The 26,365-nt window shown below is 44.4% G+C and overlaps 2 protein-coding genes across 4 annotated transcripts in view; one reads left to right on the forward strand and one right to left on the reverse strand.

The window, feature by feature from the left end:
* Positions 1-367: 367 nt before the first annotated feature.
* On the forward strand, positions 368-13,259 carry RS1 (retinoschisin 1). Its single transcript, XM_022565484.3, is given in 6 exon segments — positions 368-388; positions 390-461; positions 1,064-1,169; positions 8,237-8,378; positions 10,602-10,797; positions 13,107-13,259. Coding segments are annotated over 6 exon segments (690 nt in total).
* An 11,483-nt stretch (positions 13,260-24,742) lies between these two features.
* CDKL5 (cyclin dependent kinase like 5) overlaps positions 24,743-26,365 on the reverse strand; it is a 126,463-nt gene continuing 124,840 nt past the window's right edge. For all 3 annotated transcript variants that reach the window (XM_022565482.3, XM_030763167.2, XM_089904741.1), the window contains one exon: positions 24,743-25,133. In XM_022565482.3, the coding sequence (XP_022421190.1) occupies positions 24,747-25,133 (387 nt within the window). In that variant the 3' untranslated portion in view covers positions 24,743-24,746. The remainder of the gene's footprint in view (positions 25,134-26,365) is intronic.

Genomic DNA, 26,365 nt, shown 5'->3' on the forward strand with positions numbered 1-26,365 from the left:
CTAATATAGACAAACTCCTTTCCTATTAAATTGTGCATTCATTCTATTTATTCATACTTCTATGAAGATAGGTTAAATGTTAGTCTTAGGTTAAATTTTACACATTTTCAATTTTTCCACATCATTTATATGGTATTTACACCTTGATTGTGGTTTGATATTTCCTGCAGATAACAGACAAACTTAAAAAAAATTAAAAAAAATTTTTTTAACAATGTCCTAATTTTAAATCACCTGAATGTGTCACTTCCCTACTTCCTCAGCATCTGTGGATGTTTCTCCTGGCACGTATTTACTTACTTTGACTTCTTCCAGAAGGGGCTTTGTTAACTTTTATGTGACTGTGATCATTTCACTTTTCCATGTAATGAATCATTTGTTGAATTTTTCTTTCTTTTTTTAACTTGATGTTTCCTTTCATGTCCTTTTGCTCAGCCACACTGGGATTATCGTCTACTGAGGTATGTTACAGTAAGAAGGCTGGAATTCATATGGTTACTATTTTTGAAGATTTTTCCTAGCCAAAACAATGTATAGGATTATCACTTTTTTTAAAATGTATTCTTAAAGGGTTTTTTTTTTCCTGGTGGCGGCAATAGCACGTTTTATCTGGACAAGCTCCAAGACTGGTTTTTTTAATGAGTGAATGCAAGTATACCGGGTCTTAAATCAGATGGCGGAATCTTGAATCCAGTCCCTTTTAAAATTGTATCCCCAGAAGGGACCTCCAGGAGATGTAAGGCGCCTGACCTCAGACTGGGGCTCCTCGAGCCCCTGAAGATAAATATAATGGGGTGGACATGGCTCTCTACGTGGGTGTGTCTGTGAGATTTTTAGCTGGTCACCCAAGGTGGCAAACATTTATCTAGACTCAAAGATGAGGGCAACTGTGTGGGTTAAACTGGATTTATAATTCAGTTGTGCTGCTGTAGTGTGATAGCCGCCACAGACAATAGGAAATGAATGAGCAAAGTTTTTGAATGCGAGCTTTTCCAGTGGTGCTGACCACAGTTGCCTTTGACTGTGACTTTTCTGAAGCTCCTGCCCCTCTGGCTTCCCGCAGGATGAGGGTGAGGATCCCTGGTACCACAAAGCGTGCAAGTGCGATTGCCAAGGAGGTGCCAATGCCCTGTGGTCTGCAGGCTCCACCCTGTTAGACTGCATACCGGGTGAGTGTCCCCTCTCCCTGGGGCACCAGATCCTTGGGGTACCCTTGGGAACACGCTGTTTCTCCTCTTTCTTTCAACCCTGATGAATTAAACCCCCTGAATGCCACGTTCTGGGTTTTCTCCAGTTGGCCTTTGAACTTCAAATCTCAGTGGCCACTGCTCCAACAAACTGCACTGATGTCATTGTTCAGAACAGTTTCCTGGATCTCTACTTGGCCTTGGTGAGATGGTAAGATGGGACCTAACTTTCAATGAAAGAGACTAATGGAATTTATCGAAAATAAACTAATGATAGGCAGCAATTTTGAGAAGAGCACAGGCTTTTGAGCCAGAAATACCAGAGTTGGAATCTTGGCCGCATTGTTTTTTAACTCTGGGACCCCCACTTTGGCCTTTTTCTGTCAAATGGAGGCAGTACTACTGTGGCCGGATATTCATTGCTCACCAAACAACCACGTGCCTCCCCACATTCTCAGCCCCTTCCCAGTCAGGTGGCTTCACAGGAGCAGTTCCAGCCGATGGGAGCCGTGTCTCCTCTGAAATGAGGTCCATTTCCCTGCCTGAGAAAGTGGCTTCTCCTTTAGTCTGGGGGCCGGGAAGGTGAAGTGGAGTAGAACTTCCTGCTGACCCACAATGAACCACCTGAGTGAAAAATCAACCTTTGTTGTGTGAAGCCTCTGAAATTTCTGTGACAATTCGTTCTGCAGCATGAACAGCCTCTCCTGACTAATATGAGTGACTTCCTCTAAGGCAGGGGCCAGCAAACTTTGCCTGTAAAGGACCTGGCGGTAAATCTTTGTGGCTCTGTGGGCCATAGGGCCTCAACACCTCAAATGGAAGGCAGCCACAGACTGAATGTAAATGCATGAGCATGGTTGTGCTCTAATAAAACGTTATTTATAAAAACGGACCCTGCTGTAAGGAGTTGCTACGAGGAATAAAATGCATGAGGCATTAAAGCATCTTGTCCTGGACCTGGCACACTGCAGCTCCTTTTCTTCCTGCCTTCTAAGAGGTCACACTCTGACTTTCAGAGGCTCGGGCGGCCTATCACACATTTGCCACGCTCAGTATTTACCACAGCTTGGAACCTCTTTTGCTGAAACTGTCCTTGCCCCCCCTTTCCAGGGTTATGATGGTGCCATGCGGCGGCACGTCATTCACTTTACATAATCACCTAATAATAGCTCCAGGAGAGAGGTTTGTGTGTAGCGTGTGAGCTTCTCTGCATTATTTCATTAAATTTGCATTAAAATAGCAAATGTGGGGGAGGGGGGCGTCCACAAAGGCTTTTACTGCCTGTTTTCCTATATGCTAAAGGGGTAGGAATTGGTTTCTGAATTAAGCCTTCTGGAAGGGAACAGTGAGGCGCAGTCGTGAGGAAAAGCACTAAGTGCTGATGAGTTCAGCGGGCTTCTCCCACGGGAGGGACGTCCCACTGGGCTCCACAGCGTGAGCTCCCGCAGCCGTTCTGTGCTGGGGTGATCTGCCCAGTCAAGACTGAGGCACCCTCCTTAATAATCCATTTCGAATTCAATTCCACCCTCCGTCATCATGTGCCTATTATGTGCCGATAGGGAGACAAAAATGAACCATTGTCTCTACCCTGGAGGAGTTTACCATTTACTGGAAACAAATGTTCTCTTCACTAGAGACATGAGACGTACTGGAATGCCAGTCCACGGAAGCTCTTTCTGAGAAGAAATTGAAAAGAGATTATTTATACGGATTGGTTTCATTGACCTGATCAACTGTGCAGCTGAGGAGGGCTGTGTGTCTGAGGAGCGTGAAAGATGACCTGGGCTGCCCAGGCTCTCTCCCCTACACAGTTGCCATGAACTTGAAGTTCTGAAATCAGAAATTCTTTTAGCTTAAGTGTCCTCCTCTCCCCACTGGGGTTTTCATTTTTGTTTTGTTTTAACAACACAGATATTCCCAGGAAGGAAAAAAATGCAGCCTTAGTGTTAAATGGTTGATTCATTAATGTTCATTTGTTTTTCCACGAAAGAGATGATTCAGGGCAGCAGGACTAGCCACAACCCTCCAGAATTTACTTGCCTGTCAGTGCCTCAGATCCTCATTGGAACGTCAAGAACGCTGCTTGGTCTTGCTGGATCCTGAGATTCAGCGCTTCCACCAGAGTCCGCCTTAGGACGGAAGGCGGCCCTAGAAAGCACAGGACAGGAGGGTCACTCAGAGCTGTCAGGAGATGCTCGCAGGTGCACACTGGCTGTTACTGCCAGGGGGCCCTACCCACAGAACAGAAGGTGACCAGCTAGGTGCATTATGGCCTCCTAACCTTCAGCTTAACACTATTATATTAAAAGGTCTGTCTTTTCCACAGTTGAGCCAAGATTACCTCGTCACTGAGAGGGGGAAATACGGCAGGGAACGTATCAAAGCATAAGAAATCTAATGACTCAACGCTTTACTTATATTCTGGATTTTATATTTCCATATTATATTCAAGTTTATACCCTATTCTAATACAAATATTATTCTGCATTCCACTACATCATCATATAGATTCAAGTCTAACACATGTGTATAATAATGTTCACATGTCTTTTGTCAAAAATGGCCCTGAACTCTCTTTGTGTTCCTTTAGCTTAATATTGTTTAAAAGCATGTCTGGCCTTTATATGTCTACACATCGAGAAATTATCTACTGCATAAGAAAGGCTAGTATGTTAAGTGTGCATAGCCTGGATTAACAGTACATATGACTATGCCTTTATCGAGCTCATTATCAAATCATCGCTCAGAAGAGGCAGGTGTTTCCTTAAGAGTAAAATGAGTGTAGAAACAGGCTTAACAGCTTACAGTAACCTCCACTGAGCAGAAAACTTGGGAAGGACGTATTCTGTGTGTGTAAAGAGGATTCCTTTAATTCCTCCAGCAACATTATTTATGTCGCTTGATACTAGTTTAGACTCAATTGACAGTTTCTTTTTGATTAGGCCAGTGGGAGTTCTCTGGGCCAGTCAACTCCCACTTCCTCCCTGACCTCCCTGCTTCCTGTTCCTGCCATTTTCTTTGCTTATCCCCAGTGGCCACCTGAGATGGGGTGATGAAGTTTGTTTATCCCTCCATTCATCCATCCACTCAATATCTATTGAGTGCCTAGCACACGCAGGCATTCTGCTCGGCTCAGGAAAGCATGGTGAGCTAGACAGACCTGGGGAGCTGGGCAAGTGGGCAGAGATCCAAAGGATGAGGAGAGGTGTCCAGGTGAAGGGAAAAGGAGGAGACAGGGAAAATAGTAATCGTGTAACTGGAGTGCCCTTCACTCCAGGGCACAAAGAGCAGGAGAAATGTTACATTTTCTATTTTTCCAATTTTCAGATAACTCCGGTTTGAGTCCCCCTTTATCATGGGCTGTGTGGAGTCTAAAGACAGGAGGATTGTTGAAGATCCTGCCCCTCCCCTTTGGACTACACCTCCCCACCCACCCCACCCCCCTGCCCCCAAGGGGCCTGCAAGGGCTGACTCGGCACAGGGCCCAGGCTCAGGCTGAGGGCAGCTCCCTGCCCGGCCGGCAGCCCCCTGCCCGGCCGGCAGCCCCCAGGGGAAGGCAGACACCTTGTTGGTGGCCCTTCTCCCTCTGAACCAAGCTCAGTCCTGGGACCTTCCCAAGTCTCTGAGGGTGTCAAGAGTTCAGGGGTCCCGCCCCCCATCCCTGGTCCAGCCCCCTCAGAGGAACCATTTCCCCACTGAGATCAGGCCCCTACCACGAGCCCCCCACCACCCAGCAAGGGGCAAAGCCCAAAGCCTCTGGCCACCTCCTCTGGGACAGTCAGCTAATTCCTGTTGAGGCCTAGACCTTCCAAATCCATAAGCCTGAGAGACGCTAGGCTGTCAACAGGCTTCTCCTCTCTCAAATCACGTGCATGCGTGTGCAAACAGCTTATTCCTTCCTGATGCAAGGAGACTCCAAATGTTTAGAAATAGGAAGCTGACCTTCTCAGGGTGATGTAGGGAGGATGATGGGGGCAAGACAGACTGGGGTAGAGGGGCGTTAGATTTTTTTCCCCCGGTGAGTCTTCACCATAAAAAACAAACATACACAACTCAAGACATTAATATACTCTCATAAATTCACCCTATTACACCAGTACTAGCTGCTTATTTTTGGTCAGGCACTACAGGCTCTACACTCTACAAACACTGCTTCATGTAATCCCAAATCAACTTTATGGAGGCAGGGACTACTGTTGTGCCCATTTCACAGATGAGGAAACTGAGACCCAGAGAGGGTGAGCAGCTTGCCTAAGCTCACCGGAGGGAGAGTGGGATCCAATCCTAGGTCGAATTGGCTGTAAGCAGGTGTTCTTGACCTTGGCTGCCCATTACCATCACCTGAAGATTTACCCCATGCCCAGGTCATGCCCCAGACCAATGACATCAGAATCTCTGGGGGTGTGGCCTGAACACCAGCACTTCTATAACTTTCCAGGTGACGCCCAGGCTGAGACCCATCACAGAGTCTCTGCTCTGTGCCTTGGGCCAAAACACTGCGTTTCCTGGGTTAGCAGCTGTGTAGCTGGAGGTGCCAATGCCTGAGACGGGAGCACTGGACAGGGGCAGGCTTGGGGCTTGGGTGCTTAGTTTTGGACACATGAGTGTGAAGCATCTTTGGGTCACCCAGATGAAACTGTTCACTTAGAGAATATCCAGGTGGCAGTGGGATGGAGCTTGGGGCCTGGGGGCTGGGCACTGGCTCTCAGACACTGGCTGAAACCATGGGGATGGTGAGCTAATCGCCTCCCCTGGAGAGTGTGGGCAGGATCCACGTCTGGACAAGCCCTTACAGGCCTCCAAGACCATTGCCACTGGCCAGGTCCCTTCAGTGTAACTCTTAACTGTTAGATGGGCTAACTGGGAAGAGATGGCAAAAGAGATGTGAGGGGAAAATAGAGAAAGAGCAAAATGCCAAGAATAAAGCAATCGGGAGAGGTGGCCATGGCTTTTCTTTCCCCTCTGCTTCTTGCCTCTGAGCTGGTGGCCCTGGAGCAAGAAAAGGGAGGTTCAGGATGGAGGGTCCTTAGAGATATCCACAGTTAGAATTTAAGTGGCGACCGAGGGCCCAACTGAAACCCAGCTTTCTGACGCTGGGGCCTTGTCCCTCCTTCCAGTGGCATGGCTGAGCTTGTCTTCCAGGTCAGAGGGGAGCTGAGGAGGTGGAGAAGCCCCCAAGGCCACAGGCGCCAGGCCCCCTGAATCCTCCAGCCAACGTCTTCCCTGGCAGACCAAGGTTCTCAAAGTGTGCTTGTTAAAAATGTGGCCACTCTGGGGGTGGAATCCTGGAAACTGCATTCTTAACAAGCCCCCCTGATGATTTGGCCACACAAGGCGTGATGGAGTCGCTCAGAAAGCGCTCCTATTCTCTCTCCCTTGACATTATTTTAATAGGCCGCCCCCCACCCAAGCTTCGGGTACTTGATAAACTACAAATGCTGTCCCCTCACCCCCAGCCCCGCTGAGCTGCAGTTACTGGTGGGAGTTGGCCCTATTTCTTTGGTTCACTGGGCAGAAAGGCAGTTAAGCCGCCCGGGCCAGAGGCCTGAAGCTGTCCTTCTGTCTTCAGCCTCTGGAGACAGGGCATGACTATCCCCGCAGGCATTTTGGAGCCTCAGGATGGCATTCAAGCTTTTACATGCCTCATTCAGTTTTACTGACTTTTGAAAATTATCTGCCAGAAAGACCTCAGCACTCATTTTGCTGTTGAAGGTGATGATGTCCCAGTAAATACACTTGGCTTTTCAATCTGAACTCAAATTTATACATGGAAAGAAAGTAGTTTGATCTTCCTTACTTGAAGTTTATCATTCACAACTGGGAAACTAGGAGAATGTACTTGCCTAAGTTTATCATTTGTTTTCTAAAGAAATTCAGCTAGAATCTGGGTTTGGTTATAAATAAGAGACCCCCTAAATAGTGGCTTATTGAAATAGGAGTTTTTCTTTGACTCACACAGTAAAAAGACTAGGGGTAAGGAGCAGCTTAAAGATATCAGGGCTGAGGTCTCTTCAGTTCTCTTGGCCTTACCCCCAGGGTGCAGGATGGCTACTGTTGCACCAACCATCAGGTCTTCCTTCTAGGCAAGAGGAAGAAAGAGGGGGCAAGCAAAATCTGATCGGAAATCCCCAGCAGACATCCTCTTCTATCTCATGAGTTAGAAACTGTGTCACGTGGTCATTTCTAACTGCAAAGGTGGCTGGGAAAGATTCTTTTGTTTTGTTTTTTTAGCTGGCTACGTTGCCGCACCCAACAAAATTAGGGTTCTTTAGTCTAAAAGCAGGGAAGAATGGATACTGGGTTGGCAATTGGTAGTCTCTGACCAGGTAACTGAACGCTAAATTAGCGAGAGGAAATCCGTGAGAAGCAGCAATTAATATACAAGAACCAGCTTCGGCTACTCTTATTTGGAAAAAGCAGCTCCTTTCAACTGTTCCTTATTCAACAGTCACTCAGACGCATTTCATTTCCGCCCCACCCTTTTTTTTCATTAGACTAGTGAAAAACTGCAATTTACAAGTGGGAAGTCAGTCTCAATATATAACTGCCCTTCTCGCCTCTCACCATGGTTTTGTTCCTATAATTGGCATCATATGCTACCTGAGGACAATTAGGGGCCTTCGTGTCATCATGTGGGATGGCTGACCCGTGTTAATGAGGAAAATAAAGAGCATGACATTTAAGTATGATATTTTCCTGTGAACCTCTTGGCTTTTAGGTCTCTGAGTTTGTGGAGGAGGTGAAGTATTTCTCAAAATTCTCCCCCCCCCCACCAAGAGGTTGCCATAGAACTACTTCCCTCTGCTTTTATGAATATTGTGAGTCTCTATGGCAATCCCTTTACTTCATCTTCACTCTCTTCTCGCAAGAGCAGTGAAGAGGATGAAGACCCAGTCCTACCCATTGTGAACGGCGCCACCAAGGAAAACATCCTCCACCTTACAAAGCGCGAACGAGAGGGTCGGATTTGTCATTTCGATCATGTCGTGTTTGTTGAGTCTTGCCATGCGATATGCATGTTTTAATGTGCATTGTTTTTCCTTTCCCAGAATGCCCATATCATAAGCCCCTGGGTTTCGAGTCAGGAGAGGTTACACCGGACCAGATCACCTGCTCCAACCTGGAGCAGTACGTGGGCTGGTATGCCTCCTGGACCGCCAACAAGGCCCGACTCAATAGTCAAGGCTTTGGGTAAGCAGAGCAGGAGGCTCAGGCGATTTTTTTTTTTTTCATGTGATTTGAAAAAGTAGGTCTCTGTAATAAATGAATGACACAGAATGCATTTATTTATTCAACAAATATTGACTGAGTGCTTTCCACGTGCCAAGGACAGTGGATACAGCAGTGAACAAGGTGAATGAGCTCCTCGCCTTCGGGAAGCACGCAGTTTAGAGGGGGGACTCTAAGCACATTGTCACACAACCGGCCATCCGCCAAGTGTGATGAGTGCTGCAGAGGAGAAGAAAGACCTGGTCCACTTGAAGCACCAGGGAAGGCTTTCTAAGGAAAAGCTCTTTGACCTGAGAGCTGCAGTTGGCCAGGTAGGGGGAAGGGGGAGAGAGGCACAGGGTACAGAAGGTGCAAAGGCCCTGAGTTGGGAAGATCCCTCAAGTTCATGGATGGGGACTGTAAAGAAAGCCAGTGAGGTTAGCGCACAGGTGAGATGAGGCTGGAGAAGTAGAAAGAAATCAGATGGTGCAAGGCCTTATAAGTCATGTTAAGGACTGTGGTCCTTATTTTAGGGATAATGGGAGAACCCTGAATGTGCATTAGTTAGAATACAGGTTTGTGCTGCTGTAACAAACAGCCCCAAAATACAGAGACTTAATCAACTTGGAGGTGATCAGGCAGTCTAGGGTTGTTATGGCAGCTGGATGGTATCAGGGGCCCAGACTCTTTCCACCTTGTTCTCTCACCCTAACATGAAGTTTCCACCTTGGGGTCCAAGATGGCTGCTCTAGCTTCCACTATCACATCCACATTCTAGTCAGGAGGGAGAAAAGAAGAGCAGAGTGCATATACTTTTCCTTTAAGGATACATACATAATCCTGCTGGCCACTTCTACCTACATCCCATTGATCAGAATCTGGTCTGACTGCCCCACCCAGCTACAGAGGAGACTGGGAAATGTGATCTTAGCTGGGTGGCCTCTTGCCCAGAGAAAATTTAGGGGTTCTATTACTAAAGGAAATGGGAAGAGGATATTGGGAGACAATGAGCAGACTCTATCAGAGGAAGATTTAAAGTTGGGGAGTATCACAATCAGATTTAGGTTTTAAGTAAAATCTTCTGGCTCTTGTGGGAAGAGCTGTTTGGTGTGGGGTACGGGTGGGGGGTGAGGTGGGGAGAGGAATCCAAGGAGACCAGTTAAGTAAGCTACGGCAGCTGTCCAGGCAAGAACTGAGGGTGACGTGGGCTAGAGTGGTGGCAGTGAAATGGAGAGAAGTAAACGACTTTGAGAAACATTTGGAGATGGAGCCAAGAGATGGATTAGATGTTTGAGGTGACAGAGAGGAAGGGGGTAGAATTCAGAGAGATGAACACTGGAATGAGGGGTTGGGGTGAGGATAATTAGGAGCTCTTTTGGGACATGTTTTATTTGAGATGCTATATGGCATCCAGTAGAAGTTGTCTAGCTAGCAATTGATTCTCAGGGCTTAGAATTTAGAAAAAGTCTGAGATGGACCTAAAAGTCAGGAGCCACCCAAGGAGCAAGTCCAGAATTAGAAGAGAAGGCTGCCAAGGGCCGAGTCCTCGAGAAGCTTATTAATGCGCACAGGCGCGCACACACTCACACACCACAAAGGGAAACTATAGGTTTCCACAACTTATGAGGATATAACTAAAAAATAAATCAGTTCCTTCAGTGGTTGCTTTGCTTTACAATTGTGAAAAGCCCTTGCAGAGCCACTTGGTTCCATGTTCTGCACATGGTGCCTACCATGGCGTGCATGACAGCACCTGAAGGAGACGCAGATAGGTATGAAGAGAGTGAAATTAAAGAAAAAAAAAAAAAAAGACTTACGGAAAAAGGACATCAGGAGAGACTAATGAAAAGGGAAGGGGGCTGGAAGGTGCGATTACCATGGATTCGCATGTTTTGAAGAAAAACATGCTCAACCACACGCCAAAGGTGATTTCAGCTACAGTTGAAGGCATTTCTTTGACAAATTATTTGAATCTGACAATTTTTCCTTGGGCGGTGGAGGTGCAGGGAGAAACTATACAAGTATCACAGAGGCCGGACACTTCTCGGAGACAAGCTTCTGGGTGCTTAACAGATTGCAGCTCAGACTGCCCAAGCATTGTAGGGGCTCTTCAGGAGCTGGCATCCCCTCAAAAGACAGCACCTCCCAGCTCTTTGGAGGCGCTCACGGGGAAAGGCTCCTGGTGACTCGCTGTGTCCGCGGCAGGTGCGCCTGGCTCTCCAAGTTCCAGGACAGCAGCCAGTGGTTGCAGATAGATCTGAAGGAGGTCAAGGTGATTTCGGGGATCCTCACCCAGGGGCGCTGTGACATCGACGAGTGGATGACCAAGTACAGTGTGCAGTACAGGACCGATGAGAGCCTGAACTGGATTTACTATAAGGACCAGACCGGAAACAATCGGGTATGTCGGGCTTACCCCAAACCAACTTCAACACAGCCCCTCTGGGACACCCCTCCCACCCGTCCCTGTGTTCCTGTCGCCACCCTCTGTCAGAACACTGACCCCACGGTATGGTGAATCATCCATGCTTTCTCCCCACAACACTATTTGCTCTCTGACGACGAGGCAGGGGTCTTTTCTTGTATACCTCATGTCTAGCACAGTTTGCGAATGAGTGCCATCGTATGTGCAAAAGAAGTCTTTGAATTCTCACATCAGCACAGAGTTGCTTGAATAATCAAGACTGGCCATTTGGATTCTGCCAAAGTCACTGGACCTTGAACACTTTGCTGCATGGGTCTGGCTTGATCTACTACTGATGTGGCTAGGTTCTCGTCCCTTTATGTAGATATGGCCTCTCCTTACTATTGAGACCGACAATCTCAACAAATTAGCCACTAAACTGTATAAATGGTTAAAACAAGTCCAGCTGAGAAGAAACAGTCGCTTAAACCTTTGAGCAACTTTATATCCTACTAATCTCTGAGGGCTGAGACCCACCCAATTCTTGCTCTTCACAGACTGAACACAGTAGGCTTTTGATTTTATATATTTTATATAAATATATACACATATACACACACATATGTATATTCATACATGCATACACATATATACACATATAAATAATCAATATTTTACATACATATATATATATATATATATACACACACATATAAAATGTTATCTACAATGAATTAAAAACTCACTAGCTGTTTGGAAATGTTAACTGCCCTTTTGTCTGAGAGGACTTCCCCCAGCTAATCTGGACATTTCATCAGGTTAAGTAGACATGTGCAGCTGAACATCAGAAGGTTCTGTACTCTCTTGATGACAATTTGTACAGCAAGACATTCACGGGTTGAAATTTCAAGGAGTTTGAACACAATAGGAAAAACCATCTTGATACTTGGACATTTTATTTCATTTTTGTTCTTATTAGTTGGCTTTTCAAAAAGATATGAAAATTCTTTTTCAAGCTCTACCTGTGTTTCTGAAGGCCTTGATAGTTCTTTGCAAAGAAGCGCTCCACTCCAGCAGTTGTGAGGTCTGGAGCCTGTTCCATCCTCCTTCTTCACTGGGCTCCTGATTTAAAGAGGTTCAAGAGCAAACAGAGAAGGGGATGTGGGGTGTTGCTATTGGGAAGAAATAAAGGCAAGATCATGGCAGCTGAGGTCCTTCTTGATTTGTGTATGGATGAGGTCAATGTGGCAGCCAGATTTTTTTCAGGAGATAATCCCATTTGGAAATGAAATGTTCCAGTGTCATTGGGCAGAGCACTAGGACTCTGGAAAAAGTGCACAGAAGTTTCTTTGAAGATATAGCCAAATATCCATTGTACCTTATGTTACAGCCACTGTGTAATTGCTATGTTACATCCCAAAACACAGGAAGCAACACCTTTTTCTATTTTGGGCACTGCTCTCCCACTTCGAGAATCTTCTCTCTAGTTTTTATGTCTTTTTGTTTTTTAAAAACATTTTTTTCCAAAAAAAGTCTAAAAAGTACTTGCCAGGGCTTCCCTGGGGGCGCAGTGGTTGAGAGTCCGCCTGCCGATGCAGGGGATACGGGTTCATGCCCCGGTCTGGGAAGATCCCACATGCCGCTGGGCCCGTGAGCCATGGCCGCTGAGCCTGCGCGTCCGGAGCCTCTGCTCCGCAACGGGAGAGGCCACAACAGTGAGAAGGCCGCGTACCGCAAAAAAAAAAAAAGTACTTGCCATTTGTATCAATGTAGACACACACAGTTAAGCTTTGGCTCACAACTTTAGAGCCAGCTCACAAGTTTTCACTTGAGCCCCACTTTGGCTACCTTTGGAACATGGGAACATTCCTCTCTTAAGTATAATGTGCTCCTTTCCAAAATTCTTGTCAAAATGCAAAGGATTAGATCACAACATTGGTGATAAGAATCAAGCAGCATTTTCTATCAGCGCCGTCTAGTAGAACTTTCTGCCATGAAGGAAATGTTATTATCTGCAGTATCCACTGTGGCAGCCACTGATCACATACAGTATTGAGCACTCGAACAGCAGCTAGTGTTACTGAGGAAGAACTGTTACCCAATTTTAATTCATTTAAGTTGATGCCTGGAGCATGTAGGTGCTGACAATCATTCAAGGTTAGATTTTGGGGGACATCAGCAAATTCTCTGCCCTTTCAGCACTGAGATTTTCCATAGTTAAAAGTTGGGGCCAACTCCAGACAGGAATCTGTCTTCCTTTTCTCTCCTCTTCTGTGATGGTGATAGGATTTCCTCCCTCTCTTTAGGTTTTCTATGGAAACTCGGACCGAACCTCCACAGTCCAGAACCTGCTACGGCCCCCCATCATTTCCCGCTTCATCCGGCTCATCCCGCTGGGCTGGCACGTCCGCATTGCCATCCGGATGGAGTTGCTGGAGTGCGTCAGCAAGTGTACCTGATGCCCGCCTCAGCTCAGCACCTGCCAGGGGGTGGAGGGTGCAGCGCGGCCCATGCAGGAATGCTGACTTAACCACTGTGACCAAAAGGGCTGGATTTTACAGGCTCTTTTCAATGCGGAGCTGGGCAGAGAATACTTCTTTCTTTTTTGTAAGATATAGTTTCCAATTTCAGTGAAAGGAAAAGAAAATGAACTTATTCCCCACTCAGGGCCGAAGAAAATAAGAACAAAGAAAATGTCCCTAAAAACAATTTTCAAGCAAAAGCCTAAGTAGCAGGAGTAATTTGCTGCTCTCGGGTTTTTTTGGTTTGTTTTTGGTCTCAGTGACACTGTGAAAGGTGCAGTCCCAGGGGGATGAAAAGCAGCCCTGATAATTTGAAAATTCTTTTGCTTTACCACGTTCAAAACAGGAACACAGAGTTTCATAAAGCCTCCCTTTGAACACAAAGGGGGAGCAAGCTTGTGTTTTCTCCTAAGTTCTCATTAAATCATGGCCTTTTAGGACTTTAGAGCACTGCGTTTGCAGAGTTTTGGGGTGACTGGGTGGCGCAGATGAGTCTGGTGGATGGGAGCCCATGTCCCAGTCTCGTGAGAGCCGTGCATGACCAAACACCCCAGAGGTAGGAGGGCCTCCCCTGCTTTGAGCTTTCACCCCTCACACCTAACCCTGAACACAGGGATGGGGGGAGGTCTAGAGCTCTCATCACATATAGCTCCATTCTGCAGTTCCCTCAGGCAAATGATCCCAGTCTGTGGTCACTATTTAGGTGAATACACGGGACAGGCTGCATATGTAAGGAGCAAAGTTTCCCTGTATTTAGGAACCCCAAATGACCAGAACACACCAGAATTTCCTTTTATCTAGGGCTACCATTTTTCAACAAGCTTAACACTCGGAAAACAGTTGGCCAGGAGCTATCACTGGCTACACAGAGGAGGCCCATCAGCTGAGTACAGTCTGCAGAAAGTGGTCAGGCCCTACAATCTGAGAAGCGTGATGCGGCTAGGCCGCTGGTGAGCCCAACCTTCCAACCTCTGCCCCCTTGCCTCGTAACATCTGGGCTCAGCCTGGCCTTCCCCTCCTGGAGGAGCTCCACAAGCAGGGAGCTCGGGGGAAGGACAGTCCGCCTTTGTCGTTTATAGCTCAGCCTGAGTTTTCAGGCCTTTCCCTGGGAGAGGCCGATGACAGGGCGAGTGGGCAGGAGAGGATTTGAAAGCAGGAGCCGAGAAGCGGTGGAATCAGAGGATGAGGGCCCTCCAGCGAGACTGGGGAAGCCAAGGCTGTCCTGGTCCTGAGGCAGTGCAGCCTCTGCTAGCAGCTCATTTCTCTGAGTTACCAAACGCCAAGCCGAGGCAATGGACTCACACCAACACGATCCTGGACATCGTATTCACCTTCTCTGTGAACGGCCAGCCTCCTAAAATCCCCAAATCTCTTCCCTGGTGTTTTTGGGCTTAGAACAGCTTATTTAACCCAGCATCTTTCCAATCCCCATGCTGTATACTTAAACGTGGAAAAACGCTTTTCTCTGCTCAATCTTCTCTCACACATAAAGGTATCAATTCAGGGTAGGGAAAAAAAAAAAAAATCCTTCTCTGGCCTTAGGACACATGGACAAATCCACTTTGAACAGAATGCCTAGAGATTCTTACTAGGAAAGCTGAACGAACTTTTATCGTGACATGGATTGTCAGAGAAAATGGCAATAGCCTAAGAGTTCAGGACTCTACAACTGGCACATCAGACACAGGAGGGGAGTATAGTTAAGGGAAAAAAAGAAAAGAAGTAAACAGGATGAGGCAGGGGTAAAGGTTCTCCAAATAATTATTTATATTGGAAATTTTTGTTTTGGAACAGCTTTATTGAGATAAAATTCACATACCATACAAATTTCACCCATTTACAGTGTATAATTCAATGACTTTTAGTATATTGAGTTGAGCAACCGTTATCACAATCAATTTTAGAAAATTTTCATCACCCCCAAAAGAAACCCTGTCCCCCCTAGCCATCACACCTCTCCAACCCACTTGCCCACCCCAGCCCCGGGCAACCATTAATCTCGTTTCTGTCTCTGTAGATTTTGCGTATTCTGGACATTTCATATAGATGAAATCATGCAATATGTGGTTTTCTCCTGTCTGGCTTCTTTCACTTAGTATAGTGTTTTCAAGGTTCATTCATGTTGTAACATGTATCAGTACTTCATTCCTTTTTATGGCTGAATATCATTCCATTGTATGGATAAACCACATTCTATTTACCCATTCATCTGTTGATGGACATTTGGGTTGTTTCCACTTTACGGCTATTATGAATAATGCTGCTATGAACAACTGTGTACAAGTTTTTGTGTGGACGTTTTCATTTATCTTGGGTATATACCCAGGAGTGGAATTGCTGGGTCATATGGTAACTCAATTTAACCTTTTGAGGAACTTTCAGACAATTTTTCAAGATGGCTGCACCATCTTACATTCCCACCAGCGATGTATGAGGGTTCCAATTTCTGCACACTTGTTATTATCTTTTTGATTGTAGCCATCCTCGTGTGTATGAAGTAGTATCTCTCATTGTGGTTTTGATTTGCATTTCTCTAATGAGTAATGATGTTAAGCATCTCTTCATGTGTCTACTGTGTTTGTACACCTTCTTTGAAGAAATGTCTATTCTGACCCTTTGCCCATTTTTGAAATTAGGCTGTTTTTAAAATATTGAGTTGTAAGAGTTCTTTATATATTCTAGATACAATTACCTTACCAGATAAATGATTTGCAAATATTTTCTCCTATTTCATAGGTTGTCTTTTCACTCTCTTGAAGGAGTCCTTTGAAACACATATTTTAAAATTTTAAGTCCAACTTATTTTTTCTCTTTTGTTGTTTGTGCTATTGGTGTCATATCTGAGAAACCATTGCCAAATCCAGATCATGAAGATTTATTCCTATTTTTTTTTTCCCGAGAGTTTTATAGTTTTACCTCTTACATTTAGATCTTTGATCAATTTTGAGTTAATTTTTGTATGATATGAGGTAGGGGTCTAGCTTCATTCTTTGCATGTGGATATCCAAATGTCCCAGCACATTTGTCAAAAAGACTATTCCTTCCCCACTGAATGACCCTGGACCTTTATGGAAAATCAATTGACCAGAAAGGTGAGGGTTTATGTTTCTGGACACTCAATTCTTTTTTTTTTGGCCATGCCACGCAGCTTGTGGGATCTTAGTTCCCCAACCAGGGATTGAATCTGCACCCTCAGCAGTGAAAGCATGGAGTCCTAACCACTGGACCGCCAGGGAATTCCCTGGACACTCAGTTCTATTCCATTGATCTATATGTCTATCATTATGCTAGTACCACACTGTTTTGATTACTGTAGCTTTGTAGGAAGTTGTCAAATTTGTTTCAATGAAACGTTCTATTCTCAAATCAGTTCAATTACCACTTGATGGGAGATGGGAAGAAGGGTGGTACATGAATCACCCCATGTCATGAACCCATGTCAGTTTCTATACATGGAGACATAGTGATCACACTGTATAGTAGTGTTAAAAGGGTATGGGCTTTCCAGTGAACATACTTGGATTCAAATCCTAGCTGGGTGACCTTGGGCAGGTTAACATAAAGTCCATAAACCTCAGTTTCCTCATCTACAAAATGGGGATACTACCCACTTTGCTGTCTTCCAAAAAATAAATGTAATAATAAAAGTAGGGCTTCCCTGGTGGCACAGTGGTTGAGAGTCCACCTGCCGATGCAGGGGACACGGGTTCATGACCCGGTCTGGGAAGATCCCACATGCCGCGGAGTGGCTGGGCCCGTGAGCCATGGCTGCTGAGCCTGCGCGTCCGGAGCCTCTGCTCCGCAACGGGAGAGGCCACAACAGTGAGGGGCCCGCGTACCACAAAATAAATAAATAAATAAATAAAAATAAAATAATAATAAAAGTAAAATACTTGGCAATGTGCCCAGCCATAGTAAGTGCTATGAACATAAAAAAATGACAAGCCCCAGTTGCTTTGATTCAGTCTCGATAAACAGTATAGTTGAAATCACAGGCCACAAGTTTCTATGACACTTGAGAAACTTGGAGTGAAGATTTTGGTGACACAGGGTTTTAGCTCCTATCCTTTGTTTAGAAAGATAAAGAAAGTTGGAGAATATTTATACATGTTATCATAAAATTTAAGCTCTCCCCTGGCCACCCCATTTACTTAGTTGGTCTTCTTATCCTTAAAGACAAAAGTGAGGGCCTGAAACAGGCTGTCAAATCTGGTTCCCTGCCTGTTTTTGTAAATAAAGTTTTATTGGAACGCAGTCACACCCATTCATTTACATATCATCTATACTGCTTTTGCACTACAATGGCAGAGTTGCATGGTGAGTAGGGTTGAGTAGTCAGAGATCCAATGGCTCATGGAGCCTCAAATATTTACTATCTGGCCCTTTACAGAAAGAGTTTGCCAACCCCTTGCTCTAAAACATGAAGAAATCCTTATTAAGCTGTCCATCTTTGCTTCCTCCATGGCACTAAGCAGGAGGTTGACATCTCTTCCCATCTTCCCCAAACCACCAAGTGAGTGTCTGGAAACGTGCAAACAAGGCAACACTCAAGTGTAAAAGAAGCCAAAAAGTTTTCAAAATGCCAGAAGGGGAAAAAAGCTTTATAAATACAAAAAAAAAAAAATTATCAACATCAGTAAATAACAGGATTTGCCCTGCCTTACAATAATTTCTGTCCCTTAAACTGATTCCAAATTCAAAGGCCCATTATCCCTCATCTGAATTCAAACGAGTTCTTTACAAAGAAGGAACTACCACGGAGCTGCTTGTTGTTCAAACAAGAGGGACCACAGTGCTCAAGATGGGGAAGGCCTGGCAATCACATCAGTCAGTGCAAAATCTGCATTTTATTAAAGACATTTGGGAAGATCCATTCAAAAATACATTGTGCTCAGTAAAAATTAACCATTTCATGCTGATAATTAAGGTTACCACGGAATAGATATTTGTATAATATTTACAGCAACAATAGAAATTTTACAGAAGTTTAGAATGGAATACATGCCAGAAAAAACTTGATAAGATGTACCAATACATGATACAAAGAGTTATATAAACACCTTACAAATGGTTCATAATTAGCTTGTGAGGAATTTAAATATTCAACACTTTAAATTCAGCTTGGATTCAAAAATTAAAAAGGTTAACACCACGTCACACCCTTGCCACAGTACAAAGTATGGAATTACACTTTATATTATGGATTATAAGTCTGTGCAATTAAGAATTTCAACTGATTCTTCATCTACCACAAACTTAGATGTTACATCATTCTGGCTTATCCCTATTTTTGTTTTCAGGCACAAGCAGGGTTCTCAAAGTCTCCCTGCTCTGTGTCTTCCCAGATACCCCCTTCAAACTTCCTAGAGATTGAGGAAGCTCAGAATAGTCTTCTAAATATATACAGAATAACTACCTGAATTCAAAATGGCACAAAGCAATTCTTGGAGATAGGAATTAGGGGCAACTATTTTGTTTGGTTTGTTTCTGTTAATCAGTCCACGTTCACGTGAGAATTTACTTCTTACAATCACAGCATTACCCCTCCAGCCTGACTCAATCAGTGACCAAGGAGGAAACAAGGAGAGGGAAATGGACTGAAGTGACTATAATCGACTGTATATCTCTAGTGAAAACAGATTTTATACAAGCTGTACTTTCCATTTTGGAAAATCTAAGCTGCTGTGGAGAACTTAAAAGTTCTCCAGAAGGAAAAGCATCATTTTTTTTCCCTTGAAACTGAATGCGTTGTAACTGGAGCTTTTGACAACTCTGGCGATAAACACTTTAATCCCCCAACAGGGACAAAAGTCAAGGCATCTACCTTTTCTATTCCTGGGTTTTGTCTGATTAGCCCTGAAGCAGAGCACTAGGACAAGCTTGTCTATGCCTGAAATGAATCAGATCAGGCTTTTGGGAAAGTAAAATCCCAAACTAAAGGAAGTCCTGAGGAATTCTTTGCAGTCTGTCAAAACGGAGGGGATGGAGGAACAGATAAGGCCTCTTTCTCCCTGATACTATGCGCTGGAAGAGTAGTGAACAAGGCAACTTCTAATCTGCATACAACATGGAGACCGATTTTTAAGATTCCAAAGGAAGATCAAAATACAATCCAAGGATCAAATGGGGTTCAGAGAGCTTAACCTTTTGGGTAATGAAGGGCCTTAGAAGAGATACCAGTTTCACTGCCACAGTTCTCTGGCCCTAGAAATCCAACGTGTAGACTATTACAAATTTTTTTCTGGCAAAACAAAAGACAAACTTCCCTCAAACTTGGGAGTAAACAGTTAATGAATGGAAGTACAAGGCAGGTTGTGATCATATTTAATAGCCTATAGGAAATACACAGAAAGGTGGGTCAGTGCCTGGAGTGGAGAAAGGTGGAGTCAGGACCAGGCCTAACACTGATATATTAACAAAGCACTATGGGAAATGAATATTCACATAGTAACTGACTTGGCACAAAAGTCTATGACATTTTATAGTACATTCGATTAAAAAAGAAGAAATAGAATAGAATAGGGCAGCAGGCCCATAGTTTCCTAGCCACTGTACTTCTACCACATTGTGTGTATACAGAAAGACAAGGGACTCATCCTGTCACAGATTCACTTTCTTGCATTTACTCATGGTTTCTAATACGGAATTTTTTACCCAGCTGAATCAGACCTCAAGTTATTATATTCTATATCTCAGCTGGTCAAGATGCAGAAGGAAGAAATCAGAGCCACTTACAAGTTTTTATTTTGCAAGTTGGCCCTTTAAGTCTCTAAGAGAGCCTTCTTGTGAGATCCTGGCCCTGCGGATTAGCAACAGGACACTTATGACATTTGTACTGTTGTTTCTGCAGCCCCTTTTAAAGAAACCATTTTTCTTTTAACTGCAAATAAGTTTTCTCTGCCTACACACTTTATTAGTGATGAATTGAAGGAGGCAAGGAAATATTTCAATATTTTCTGACTTGGTTCAGTGTATCATACCACATTCCCAGTTGACAAAAGTATGAGTCTGTGGATCTTAGTGCTCGCATGGAGCTCAATATCTGACTATAATGCAGGAGCTAACAAACTTCTAGATATAAAAGCACTGCTCTCCAGAAAATATGTTCTGACCAGGAGAGATTATACAGATTTCTGAGTCCCAGCTGAGCTCTAGGAATAAGTCGCAATGAGCCATTGCCCTTGCTAAAGGTTGAGTCCCCACCAGGACCTAGGTGAACAGAAATGGACAGAGCCTTCTACATACTTGAAAAGTAATCCTCTTGGCCTTAAACAGTTGTACACTTATGAGTCATTCTCAATACTTAGCTAGAAGAAAATAAATGGCTTTTTTCCTTATTTACTCTAAAAACTAGTTTAAGGAGTGAGGGTACTATGATGTTAACTAAGAGGTGCTGGGAAGGAAAAATGGGATAGCATTTCGTAGCAAAGCCCACTAATTTTCAGGTTAGAAATATGCTAAACTGTCTAACTCTACAACCACAACATACTTTATAATACATGATGCGACTGGAAACTACCCAGCATGGCTCTGAGCTTAGAATTAAAGTACAACTGCAAATGGTGAATCTTAAAGTACATTTTAAAACAGATTTAACCAAAGCACACGGCACAAATACTCCTATAACAGCCACATCATGACCACCAATTAAGAGTTTTTTGCTTCTAATCGGTCATACGCCAATATTTGTAAAGAGTTATTAAATGACTTAAATTAAAAACAAACACATTTTCTTTTGGGAGAGACAGCTAAAAGCCATGGATGTCTTTGAGCAGTTGGTAAAAATCATGCCAATCTGCCAGGCTGCTGCTTGCTTCTAAATATAAGCTTCATGGCTCTATGAAAGATTTTCTAAGGATGCTGACCTAGAATTTAAGTTCTCAAACACCTATAAAGTGACTCTGGTCTCCTCCCAAAGGATGCACCTTTTAGCAGGTCCAAGATAATGAAAACAGACAGTAGGATTCCAGGGATTCAAGAAAGGTGGTAGAAGACTCTTTAAGAGAATGCAGCGCTAAAGAATTCGTACCTGCAGTTTTGAAGCCTGCAGAGAACTAGCGCGGGGCCAAGCTCTGCAGACAGGTGGGCTTGGAATATGGTAGAGCAGGGTTTCTCAGCCTCGGCACTACTGACATTTGGGGCTGAATGATTCTTTGTCTGGTGGGGGCGGTCCTGGGCATGCAAGATGTTTAGCAGCAACCCTGGCCTCTACCTACTAGATCCCAGTAGCACACCACCACCCCCAGTTGTGACAACCAAACATGTCTCCTGCCATTGCCAAATGTCTCCAGGAGGCAAAATTGGCCCTGGTCGAGAATCCTGCTGTAGATAACTCACTTGAGCCCCTCAGCATGGAGCACTTTTTGTCTTGGGCTCTAGAGAGGCTAAACCTCTGACTGAAACCAAACAAGGTTTAGTAAAAGTTCATTCAGAACTTCTGAGAAGAATAATGAGGATGGCGGTAAAGCAGAAGTAGAAAAACAGTAAAGCAGAGTTTCTTTTCACAAGATCAGCGATACTTCCATAAACAAAGCAATTCATAAGCCTTCATTCAACCTTTTTATCCTTTAGGAAGTTAGGGCAGATGATAGAACATGGATGTCATAAACTTCCCTTCCTAAAGAAAATGCAGACTTTTGTGACCTTAAGTCAAGTCCTTAATCTTATCACAGATGGCAATCTTTGTGAGGCCAATAATTCATCAACCAGACGAAAATAAGTTCAGAGCTAAAAGGGGGCCCATTAGATTTGAGAGAAAACTTTACCATGTGACCAGGAAGAGAAATATGCATGCTAGAAATGCGAATTGTAGATCATTTACAGCTTACTGAGGTCAATGAAAGTCAGAATGGACGAAAGCTGAGAAGAGGATAAAAGAGCTACGTCAAAAACACTAGTTGAAAACATTGCAGATATTTTCTGGCTCAAATCTGGGAATGTACGAAAAGTATGTATTGACTCTTCATCAGTTAGGTTTACTTTGCTCTAGGTAGAAGGCAATTATTCTAGCCCTTCTTTGAAGAACCATCACGAATATAAATGTTCTGCAAATATCTAAGATCCCAATGTTAGCAAGGATGAAAACATGGGAAACCAGCCCCTAGGTGACAACGAGCCTCAAATGCCACAGCATGGCAATGTGACTGCGCAGTTCCTAAGCGCACAGCACAGTGAGAAGTCTTTCCAGAGGAAAAAAATGGAGTTTCTGGTTTGCAAGGGGGAATACAAGGTACAGGTTGAGTTTAAAAAAGAAGAGTTACACACCCTTTTAGAGTCATTAGTATCCAGGCAAAAACTGCTAAGGGTCCACATCACTATATAACTGGGCAGCTGCCTGGAAAAAGCCAGAATTCAGAGCTACTCAGACAGCACTGAACTGGTGAAAGCAGTAAGATATAAAAAGAACCGAAGAGCATGCAAACTATTGGTTTGAATCAAATTGTTTCAATGATAGTACCTAGTTGAGTTTTATTTTAGTGCCTATTACACTTATTAAAATTAAATTAAAAGCACCTTAAAATGACCTCTATATATAATCAATACACATCATTATAGTAGTTATATAAAAATGCAATATGCACACAATTTAAGCTTCAAAGAAACTAAGACCTTTTTCTTTATAATCATCAGAGCTATGATTCTTAAAATGTTGGGGGAGGGGAACAGTAACTCAGCAGATTTCAATTATAGCCAACTTGATTCAGGGGCTGATACTCTCACAGTCCTGGGACAAGTAATAAATACTGAGAAGTTACCTCTTTGAGGGGTGGGAGGGGACCTTTAAAAATATTATTGCTAAGAGACTACTTCCGAAAATCTAATACTCTTGACGGATGATGGTATTGAGGTGATTTCTGTCAAGGATGGCCCAGAAACGCGGGGCTATGACCCTTGTTGGCCAAAGGCCTTGATGATACTTGGGAATAACCTGGGAGTTGAAGGAGATCAAATGAGGGAAAGGTAAGTCCTGTTCTGGCCACGTGTGTGTGCGTATGTGTGTTTACTGATGTGCATGATAAACTTGTTACAAATGGACCGTCTCAGGAAGATGAGTACAGCAATTTTCTCTACATCTGGAATCGCTTCAGGAGCCTCTTAAATATATTGGAAAGAGCGATAACAAAAAAAGCATTTAGAAATAGAAATGCCACACATGTATCTCACACGCTACCAGCCAAGAGTCTCCAGTACAGTGCACAGGATTCAGGAGCATAGAGCAGGTTTGCAAGATCTGCAGATACCTTTTACAACCTCGCAACTAGGAATGTTCACTGGCAAATCTTTGGTCTATGCCCTACGCTAATGCTAAGCAGAAGAGCACATTCTCTCTACAAAGACCCCATGAGTAACCCTGGATCTGTTCTCCCCTCAGGTGCAAGGAACGTCCCTGGACACGAAGAGGAGCCAACTGTGTGAGGACGGAACAGGCCTGCTGGAGTTCTCACTGGCCTAGCCAACTTTCTTTCCCTGTGGGTTCAGAAGGAGATGCTGCATCTCGTCTGCTACCAAGGATCGTGTCTAGAAGCTGCCGCTGTCGCCTGAAAGTTTAGCAAGGTTCCTACGGTTACAGTCACGAGCAGCCACAATTCAACTCCCTTGATGAGAAGTATAATACTCACTTCATATCACACATGTATAAAAATATGGCAGATAGTGTCATAACGATACTTTCTTTAAATGATTATATTTATAAAACAGACAGACATTTACCATATATATATTTATATATAGAATAAAATACTCCTGATGCAATATATAAACGTTACTGTTTAGTTTTTATAGAAACTACTGTAGCTGTCCCACTGCTTCACAATGTTCCAAACAGCTCAAAATAACTTTACGTTTAACAGAAAAGGTATGATTATAACAGTACAATATTAATTATAAATAAATGTTACAAACCCTATCAAATATGGAAGTTTAGAAAACAATTTAAGACATACAGTTAGTTCATCTGCTAACCCTTCAAAGGGATACTCTTGGATTACAATAAACCCCACATTTAGTCTAGGCGGAAAAAAATCTGTGGTAAGGACATTGGTCAACACATATTTTTCTATCCCTTGCAGTGCCAAAACACATCCTGGCTTTCCCAAGTTCAACGGCGATTGCACTAGAGCTGGAACCTAAGGGGGAGAACCTGGCAAAAGTGTCTTCTTCCTCAGCTGCACACTATCCATTCTCACACAAGACTCGTGGGGACTGGTGATCCCTAAGGAACTCCTGTGGCTCTAAGATCCCTGACTAGCATTTGTGGCCGTGAGGAGCCAGCTGGCTCCACACATACAATATTGCACACACCTTGATAAAGCTGAAAATACTGGCTTACCACCCCGGCCCCGCCCATTCTCCACCCACCCCACCCCCGCCCCTCCCCTCCTAACCGGATTGTCCCTTTCCCCCCCACCCCCACTCCAGCACACATTACAAGGCTGTCTCTTTTAAATCATTCAGATTTGGCATTCGGGACCTATTTGTTCTGTTATAAGGGTGCCCGTTTGGCCCACTCTTGGCACCCAGCTGTTCAGAGTAGGAAGGCCCCTCTGTGGCACTCCGGGTCACAGACGACACGTGCCAACCAGGGTCCATCTGACCTGGCAGCTGGAGGGCCGGCCTGCCCTTTGGTGTTGGCTCCTGCCGGATGTTACTGCTCCCACCAGAGGCCTGGCTCAGTGGGTGAATCCGAATTTCTGAGAAGGAATTTTTGGCTTGTTGAGTTGTTAAGGGCTGGAAGCGGGGGTCTGAGGAAGCCGGGTGATTTGAGGCTGAAGAGAGATGTAACAGCTTGCGCAGTGATTTTAATGGCTGGCTCTGAAAGAAAAGATGAAGGTGCATGTAGGATTTAATTTAGAGTAGACTTGAAAGCTGGGAGGAAACGGAGCACAGACCTGAGATGACCGTGTGGAGCCAGGGAGGGCGGGTGTGGGGGAGGACGGGCCAGTCCAGCCTTATCTGTTCTTTTGTTCTTTTTCAGGCAAGATTGGAGTTATTTTTCTTTAATGAAAAAGCCTAGAAACGTAGAAGAAATCTAGAGCTGGTATGGTGACTGATCAAAGGCTTAGGCACCTTCTATCTGGCTGCATCCCATCTTTATGGGGGGGAGGGGGGAGGTCTCATGCGCCAACCATCAGAAAGAAGCAAAAGAAGGGATGTGCTTCTCCCTTTCGAGAAGACTTCCTTCCCAACAACTCTGCATAAAGCTGCCACTTAGATTTCACCTGCTAAACTTCAGCCACTCCACCATGTCTAGCGGCAAGAGTAACGGAAAAAATGTAATGTTTCAATAGGTAGCAACATACTCGGCTAAAAATTGTGTACCCCCTTCTGTTCTTATCTCCCTGATTTTCCCTTTCCCTTGGCATTGCAAAATCCCAATGTTCCCTTTCTGCACTTTATCATTTTTTTGGTGTTTTACTGTTTTGAGGGGGAGGTAAAGTTTGGGCACTAAAAATGCAAAGCACACAGAAATAAGCAAAAGCCCTAGAGACTCTAAAACACAATTCACTCATAGGGAGCCTTCGCCTCATAGGGTGCTGCACTGTGGGGGGGACTTCAAAACAGGAGGGAGGGTCCCAGAAGCCATCTGCCCCACAGGCTCCTCACTGGCCAAAGTTGACTCACACCCCTTTCCTCTTTATCAGGCTTGATGGGGTCACCGTCAGAAGAGGCATGGGAAAGCACCCTGACAGTCAAGGCCCTCACCGCGGACCCCGGCACGTGGGCCGAAGCCCCAGCCTGAGGCACCTCTGGCTGCCAATCCTCAAAGGCCTCAAGGCTTTTAAGGGCTCAGCAAAGTAAAATGTTGATAATCTCAAGAAATACTAAAGAGTCGGAGGAACAGGGCATTGAAATCCAGGGGCTACTGCTTGAGCACTGACTCGAGTATAAATCGCTCCTGGGGAAGCATCCTCCATGGTCATTCCTGGTGACTTTTACAGCCCTGACCACATGTAACTATTGAACAATCACAATAGTTCAGATGGAGATATAAAGTTACCTGAAAAGAGCTTCTCGGCAAAAGAAGTGGTTACACAAAGAAGGTT

The sequence above is a fragment of the Delphinapterus leucas genome, chromosome X (assembly GCF_059928025.1).
Source record: "Delphinapterus leucas isolate spDelLeu-1000000601 "Yukka" chromosome X, BTC_Dleu_Yukka2, whole genome shotgun sequence".
In the NCBI taxonomy this organism is placed as follows: domain Eukaryota; kingdom Metazoa; phylum Chordata; class Mammalia; order Artiodactyla; family Monodontidae; genus Delphinapterus; species Delphinapterus leucas.